The sequence below is a fragment of the Rhinopithecus bieti genome, unplaced genomic scaffold (genome assembly GCF_001698545.2).
Source record: "Rhinopithecus bieti isolate Rb0 unplaced genomic scaffold, ASM169854v2 scaffold_12138, whole genome shotgun sequence".
Lineage (NCBI taxonomy): Eukaryota > Metazoa > Chordata > Mammalia > Primates > Cercopithecidae > Rhinopithecus > Rhinopithecus bieti.
Genome location: NW_016807121.1, coordinates 887,298 through 896,194, shown reverse-complemented (window position 1 = coordinate 896,194; position 8,897 = coordinate 887,298). Strand labels below are relative to the sequence as shown.

Genomic DNA, 8,897 nt, shown 5'->3' with positions numbered 1-8,897 from the left:
TTTTTTTTTTTTTTTTTTGACATGGAGTCTCATTCTGTTGCCCAGGCTAGATAGAGTGCAGTGGCCCAATCTCACTGCAACCTCCACCTCCTGGGTTCAAGCAATTCTCCTGCCTCAGCCTCCCAAGTAGCTGGGATTAGAGATGCACACCACCATGCCTGCTACTTTTTGTATTTTTAATAGCAATGGGGTTTCACCATGTTGGCCAGGCTGTTCTCAAATTCCTGACCTCAAGTGATCCGTCCACCGCCACCTCCCAAAGTGTTGGAATTATAGGCGTGAACCACCACACCCAGCCAGGTGTCACGTTTTTAATTTCCGAGGTTTTTTGTTTTGTTTTGTTTTGTTTTGTTTTCTTACTGATGTTTTACAATCATTCTTATGATGTCTTTTAGCACACTGTTTTTCTTTATATATATATACGTTTTTGTCTTTTCTAAAGTGTAATTTTGAAGTTTTCTTTTGTTGTATTAGCTCTGTTTTCTTCAGGTTCCTTATTGCTATTTGTTTTAGCTCTCTTTAATAGTCAAAAGTTTTCTTCAGAAGGCAAAAGGCAGGTGTCTACTCGTATTTCCAAGTAAGGTGCTAAAGAAATAATTGGAAATGCATTGCCTAGTGGGACTTGTCTACTATCTTTTGCCCTGCATGTATGTTCTTGATGGACTAACATTCTAGAAATAGGTAGAGCTGTGGGCAGGTGTTAAATTGTTCCTTTTGTAGACTTTTGATTAACTCCTGTGTTTAGCTTAAGGCCAAAACCTTACCTGTTACTGTAACTTAAATCCTTAATTCCTGAGACTTTCCAGAAATGCACCACTTGGTTCTTACTTTGCTGAGTGAGAGGGAGAAAGGACTGCCATTGATGCTTTAAGAAAGTATTTATCTATAGTCTACTTGGAAATTTGTTGTCTTGCTATTTGATCTGAGTAGTATTAAATATAAAATGAATTTAAGGCCTACTTTTTGCTTGTGTCACTCAGACAACAAGACTGCCGGATGTTAAGTTTTCAAGATTCATATAAATAATTTTAGAATTATTTTGTTAATAGAAATATATCAATACCTATGACAAGGGAAAAAATAAAAATATGCATAGAAAATTAGATATATATGTTTGGATGCTGTATTGATTGCCAAGTTTGGAAAAAAAAAATTCCATTCTTAATTTACTAGCTTTCAGAAATAAAATGATTTTTTAATTTTTACTATAAATTTTGAATTTATGTTAAAATCCAAACTAAATATTTTATAAGTAATATCTTTTAATTGAAAAAATCCCAGTGATATTGCTTACTGCTTGAGCAATTATGAGCCTCCAGTTGTTAGAAACACCATCTGAATGTCTTGGTGTCCTTGACAAAGGAACTATATAGAAGGACTATACTAGCCATTGCTTGAACATAATAAACACGTTTTCTCTTGACATATTTCAGATTTCTATTATTTTTTGAGACTATTCTGCATTCATTCTGAACTCTTTTGTAGACCAAAGAGGTCTAAATACATCTGGGGTGGAAAGATAGGAAAGAGAAGGCAATCGGTCAGTTATGTGAAGTTTTAAGTTTTTCATTTTTTTTTTTTTTTTTTTTTTCTTTTTTTGGAAAACGGGGTTCCCTTTATTACCCAGGCAGGTCTCGAACTCCTGGGCTCAAGCTATCCTCCCGCCTCTGCCTCCCTGAGAGCTGGGATTACAGGCATGAGCCACCGCGCCCAGCCAAGTTTTTCTTTGAAAATATTTTTTTATGGTAGAAATACAGAGTTGTCCTTTTCCATTACAACTTGTCTGATATTTGTAAATGCTTGTTTCTTTTAGGAATCACAGTGCATTGATAACAAGTGTAGTCCCTGGGGATTATGATGGAGATTCTCAAATGGATGTCCTTCTGACATATCTTCCCAAAAATTATGCCAAGAGTGAATTAGGAGCTGTTATCTTCTGGGGACAAAATCAAACTTTAGGTGAATTTGTTTTAAAATTTTTAATATTTATCATTGAATATGAAGGTAAATGTAACAAAATATTTTCTGAAATCAGTTCAAAATACTGTTCTTGGGTGTCAATAATTGTAAAACCTTTTCAAAGTTTATTTCCTGATTTTCTTTTCAACCCTGAACTGGGCAGGGGTCACTTCTACTAACAAACTTCACTCTTACTAGCTTAAAGAGGACAGAGATTTATTAAAGGGTTTTAATGGCTCACAGAATTATTGGGATGGCTAAAGAATAAGCTTTCAGGAGCAATCCCAGTATCATCAGAAAAGCTTCTGCCTCTTTCCACTATCAGAAGTGGCTAGTTACACAACTGCTGCCAGAATGATGCTTGCTGTGCCTGCAGTGATTCTCCTAGCAAAATGAATGCTGCACCTGGTCTCTTGATACTCCCAAATTCAGTGAGCAGACACAGAGAGAAACAGCAGAGAAACAGTCTCTGCCTCATTCATGCCTTTAAGACTCACAGTGTATCTGATTGGCAAGGCTTAATTTTTATTCAGCATCTCAGATGCAACGATATCTGGAAAATGCTATTTTTGGTTTCTAGTCTCCTCAGCACAGGAAAGCACAAAAAAGTTGAAGTATAGCTTGAGAGTCAGTCTACCTTCCCTAGTCACAAATCATCAAGCCATATCTGAAAAGCCAATTAGTTATACCTACATAGGCAACTTTGTTCATGGAGTCAAATTTCAGTCGTATTGTCTGCACCATTTGGGAACGTAAACAGTAACCTCAATACATTATATTCATTAAGTCAATAAATATTTACAGAAGGAGTACCATGTACAAAGCTTGTATATAAGCATGTACATTTTAGAGCCAGGAAGTTTTGCATATATGGCCTTCTTTACACAAAATCCTTGTTAATTGTCAGCCTCTCTAGTACTAAATTGTGTAAAGACAAAGACTCAGCTAGCAAATATTTAGATGTGTACCTCAAAAGGAAGTTATTATAATGCTAGTCTTCACTGTAGAATGTACTTTCCCAATATTTTGTCTTTGCAAGCTTGTTCATTTGAACTAGATTTATAGTATCTCTTTAATAATAATAGTTGGAATAAATTAGAGATAAATCTTGAAAAGAGAAGAAGAATATTTTTTCGTAAGTGTAGATATCAAAATAATATAAAATGCCTGCTATATTTCTTTTGCAGATCCTAACAATATGACCATACTCAATAGGACTTTTCAAGATGAGCCACTAATTATGGAGTAAGTATGTGCTTGCTTTGAAATGATTTTAAACTTAAACATAAAATAAAATCTTCACATAGGAAGCTACTTTGCTTAGTAATATAAACACTAAATTCACTCAGAGGCCTGTACCTTTGATTATATTGTATTTATTTGCTATCAGATAGGACAAAGGAAAATGAAATTTATTATTTTGGAAAGAAGAGATTTGTGTTTTTGTTTCAGTAGCTTCAAGTGTGTCCATTATGGATCTATGCTGTCATTACTGAAAGAATTAAGATAGCAGTTTTTGAGTATAACTGTTCTGTTTAGTACGTAGGATACAATTTCCTCTAGAAAGTTAGAAAGATTCTTATATTAAGGAGAAATTTTTGTTCTTTTTATAACTCTTCGTTTGTGTTATTATTTATATTCTTAGTATAGACTCATGTACCAGGATAATTGATTTAAATAACTGATGTAAATTTGGATTTACAAATTTCTGACAGCGTATTTTGGTAGAGGTCGAGATCATTCCTGGGACTAGAGCAAAGTTTGGCCACATTCTTGTTTCCAGTACTGCCTTTCTTACAGTTATTGAAATTGTACCCATACAACAGTGTGTCAGTGGCCATTAGAAGTCTGAACTGTAAATCCATGGATTAATATTCTTAATGGTGCCCCGCTAGATTTCTTTCATAGTTGTGTATTTTTTCATTGTTGTTAAAATATTCAATGGCCAGTATGAAGTTTTATACCAACTAGGATTATTTTTCTGGGTTATTTCTCCTAAGCCCATAAATGAGTTGGCTTATGATTCTGAAGTAAGTTTCTAGGAATTAGTGCTATATCCTTATCATTCAAGGATAGTCTAGATAATGCAAAGATTACAGACATACCCAAAATCCCACAAAAGGAATCTATTTCTTGCTCTTACTATATGGCCAGTGTGGGTCAACAACAGGCTCTGCTCTGTGCTGTTGCTTAGAGTGAGGCCATCTGAGACCCCACTGTCTTTGTAGCTATTCCATCTGAATCACAATGTCTTCTCATTGCCGTGGCAAGCCTGGAGATGGCTGGAGGGGCTGGTAACAGAAATTATACACTTTGGTCTAAAAGTGACACATGTCACTTGTGCTGACATTTGACTTACTACTTATCACTAGATACTGGCAAGCATTGTAATGTCTACCACACTTCCCAAAAGTTATTGTTCCTTTTAAAGCTAAATTAGAAGTAAGAATTTAATGAAATAGCTGCTTATTGTTTTAATTTTTTTCAGTTTCAATGGTGATCTAATTCCTGACATTTTTGGTATCACAAATGAATCCAACCAGCCACAGATACTATTAGGAGGGTGAGTAAATATGATTATAACTATGTAATTAATCATATATATTGCTGCTACTTTAACCTCTGGAGAAAAAATAGCTCATTGGATATCTTTGTTTTTAAAGATTTTTAAATGAGTATTTGGTCTATATATATAAGCTTTCTCAAATAGTTTGGATTTGGCCTGCAACTGGTTTCCAAGGGCCAGCTTAGTCCTTTTATCTCTTTGCAAATTAGAGATTGAAACTTTGCAGGTCTCCATTTACATATTGGTTCATTAAATGTTTTTGAAATGGATAGATTTTACGTAAATAGGGAGGATACCCGCAGTCTTGAGTGGACCCTCCCTATCTTAGTCATGTTAGCTGCTGGACTTTAATTGATAAGATTTGTTTCTTTCTGTCATTTGTTCAGTGAGCGGTCAATAATGGTCTAATAATGTAAGCACTCCTCTAAGCCCTGGAAACTTGTCAGTGTATACATTATCCTTCACCAGTGTGTGTGCTAGGCCTCTCTTACTGCCTAAGTGTGCAATTCTTAGGGAAAAGTGCCTGGAATCTTGCAATTCCAAGATATCCGTTGTAATTACTCTGGATTTAAATAGAACTGGTCTCGTAACACAAGAATTCATGATAGCAAGATACTTTTCATAAGATACCTTCAACCTGGTTAATTTTTTTCTGTATCTGATAAGATAAAGTTTAGTTCAAGAGTACAGAACACATTTATTTACTTTTTTGTCTTTCTGAAAGTACGAAGGACCACCCTTGTCAATCTGTCTTTCCCAGCTACTTGGAACTCTAGTGACTTTTCTCTTTGTGTTTTATAGAAGTAGTTTGTTTTATGATTCATTTTGAAATGTGATTTATAGGTATGCAGAGGAGTAAATTGTCAAAATTTAAGGTATTCTGAAGAGACACGTTCACATTTCCTATTACTTTTTCTGGTCTACTGCCATGCCACCCTGAATGCGCCCAATCTCTTCTGATCTTGGAAGCTAAGCAAGGTCATACCTGGTTAGTGCCTGGTTGGGAGATCCCCCATTACTTTTCTGTAGATTTTAATAAAGAATATGGGTGCTTCGATGCTAGTTATAGTGAACTTTGAAATAATTATTGTGAATCCTGAATGAGAAACCTGTTTTTTCTCCAAACTTTGAAAAATACCTTGAAGAGAGTCTTGCTTTAGAGACAAATTGGAAGGAGATCCTGATTTGCTTTTGTGGCCATATCCAATAGGAATTGAGTGCAGGTGGGGTGCAGGGAAAACACAGGCCACTCCCCTCCGCCTCTGCACTCCTTCCACAGCAAATGGGGACTGCTCAGAAAACCCTGCCCTTTATTTTCCTCTCTTCAAAGGCAGACATGTGATTGAGAATGTGATGGTGACTTCTGGCCTGTTTTATTTTATGGTAACTTCACTTTAGTCAGGGGAATAATAGGAATATCTTTAATCTGATGTAGTTTGACCTTTAGAAATTGAAAGTGAAACAGCTATTGTTGATAATTCACAAAGTATTAATGAAACTTCTATTACCTGTACAGATTTTTTACTTAATCTGCGAGAAAACTATTTAGAATATTATGGGATAGTGCCATAGCTTCTTTATTTGTTCTTAATTCTATATTAGATTTTTTTTTCTCTGCTTCATGAACAAGTTCAGATTTTAAAACATTATGCTTGAAGACATGTCCAACTTTATTTTTTATATGTTATATTCAGTCCAATATACTATAGTAATTATACTCTGGTATTTTAGGATATCTGTCATTCGAACCTCAGTTACAAATTAAACAATAGTAGCTAACCATATCTAAGTGATGAGTTTGCATCTAAGATTTGTCCTGATGCCAGTTTGAAGAATTTCAAATTTCAGCTGACAGAAATTTGCATTGTTTAGAATGATTGTAGTCTAACAATATCATGGTTCAGACAACAGAAAGCTGAATATGCCCCTGTGGGAGCAAACATTAATATGTTACTAAAATATGAAAAATACATTTAAGCCATGTCAGTTTTATAAACAACAGATAAAATACGTGCATAGGTGCATAAGTGAAAAAGTCATCAGCACTGACATTTTGGGCTATTCACCTGATCTTGATTGGCAGCCTAATCTTATTTATCAAGAAATCTACCTTTTACAACTTAAATATTATGCATTATGGGTATGCCAAACCCAAGATTATCTTTAATTGAATTTGACCAGGACTTTGGTTTGAGAAGCACGCAATGATCTTTAAATTGAGTGTGAAATGCTTCTGTAGAATTGTAGCAGAAAGCCCTTGCTATAACCTGGCCTAGTGCAGACATGCAAATCTGAGATAGCAGAACCAGTTTGGCTGGACTAAAGGTGCAGATAATCAGTCTAAATAGCAGTGGTGATGAGCAGAAGAATTCCTTATAATTGGTACAGTGGGGTTATCTAACAGGAACAGGAAGGGCACTCACTGCATCTAATGAGGTTCAGGAGATAATTGAAGTGTGTTAAATGGTCAGAGGTGAGACTTTCGTTTGAGCTTCAACTTCACTTATAATGACTTGAAATAATGTAATAATGTGCCATATTACTTAGAAATAACACCTAGCTATTAAGTGTCACAACTGCTTCGGCAGTGATGTGACATGGTTAATGAGCATTTTCTATGAGGACATTGGAAACTGATGTTGGATACTCATTCAGAATATTATTTTTAATGTTGAAGTGTAAACACTTGTACCTGTAATTTTAGTCAAAACCAAATATAATGTTGGTCTGTCAAAATTTTCTGACTCACGTACTGAGTTCATATACATTCTGGGTCAGGCCCAAGTTGTATAGTTGGAGATATTAATGTAGGTATGTGACAGATATATACTTTGTTGTACACTGTTTACATCACAAGTGATCGCATGAAAATATTGAATGTAGTATAAGTAGCACTGAAAGCAATCATTTTTAACTGTTGTGTGGGTGGATTTTGGCCCTCCATTATAAAAAAAAGCTGTATTCTCTATTTAAATGTAGTCAACTACTATCAATCCAGAAGAAATAAATCTCCATTTTTCCATTTAGCCTTTCATATTTTCTCACGTTATGACCAATGACTGATTTATTAAATCACCCTTCATTTTACTGTTGATTTTGTTTGTTTGTTGATGCATTACAGAAAATATTATAAATATTTGTTTTAATGGAGTATGATATTGTATCACTTAAATCTATTGTTTCATAAGAATATGAAAATTATGATGAGATTTATAACACAAAATAAAACCAAATAATACTCAAGGCAGCTTTTGACTTTGTAATCAGCGTTAATACCCATAACAAAAAAAGATAACTTTGAGATGATTTATATTTTCTTCAAATTCCCCTGGCAGCACCCTCCCTCCCTCTCATGCCATACAACATTCATATTTTTAATACTGTTGCTAAAAGTAATCTATTAAAATCTGAGTGATGAGGTATTTTTTTCTAATCAGTATTTCCATGGATACATTACATCAGTTTTCTAACTTTTCTCTTTTCCTAAAGGAACTGTGCTATTAGAGATACATTAATTTCTTTTCCCAGTGTTTCTCACCCAGACCTTTTTTCTTTTCAAAGTTAAACTGCAGAAATAGTGAAAAACTTTTAGCAGATGACCTATGTGGTGGTTATTTCAAGTGGCATATTCATATCTTAAGGGTCTATAATTTTATTTCCTGTAGTCTCGCCAGATGTGTTGGAGGGGTCAATTAAATTACCTCAGATTTTGACTTGAACCCAGGAGGCAGAGGTTGCAGTGAGCCGAGATCACACCACTGCACTTCAGCCTGGGTGACAGCAGAGTGAGACTTTGTCTCAAAAACAATAAATAAATACATAAATAATAAATAAATAAAAATTTAAAAATTAATTACCTCAGATTTCCTGGCAACTTATACTGCTTTATTTTGTGTTCTGATTGGTAGTGTTATATTTAAGTGAAATTGTTTGTTTCTAAGTAAATGGTTTTAAGATGTTATCAAAATTTACTCACCTTGCTTTTAGTTAAATCTTAATAATTTTTAGATGTATATTTGTAATTATTCAGAAAGATCAGCTTCTTTTGAGAAAAGTATAGTGTTACAGTTTCTGTGCAAAAAAAATTGATAGTAACATTTCCTTTTATTGGCATATATTAAAACTTTGTTTCCTTGTTCAGGGAGAAACCATTTTGCTTTATTTCATTACTGTTAATACTTGTACTGGCCGGGCGCGGTGGCTCAAGCCTGTAATCCCAGCACTTTGGGAGGCTGAGACGGGCGGATCACGAGGTCAGGAGATTGAGACCATCCTGGCTAACACTGTGAAACCTCATCTCTACTAAAAAATACAAAAAACTTGCCGGGCAAGGTGGCGGGCGCCTGTAGTCCCAGCTACTCGGGAGGCTGAG

At 34.8% G+C, this 8,897-nt stretch overlaps 1 protein-coding gene across 1 annotated transcript in view; it reads left to right on the top strand.

Moving 5' to 3' along the window:
• ITFG1 (integrin alpha FG-GAP repeat containing 1) overlaps positions 1 to 8,897 on the top strand; it is a 297,020-nt gene that overhangs the window by 5,608 nt on the left and 282,515 nt on the right. The window contains 3 exon segments of the mRNA XM_017880291.1: positions 1,814 to 1,959; positions 3,147 to 3,204; positions 4,448 to 4,522. Of these exon segments, the coding sequence (XP_017735780.1) occupies positions 1,814 to 1,959; positions 3,147 to 3,204; positions 4,448 to 4,522 (279 nt within the window).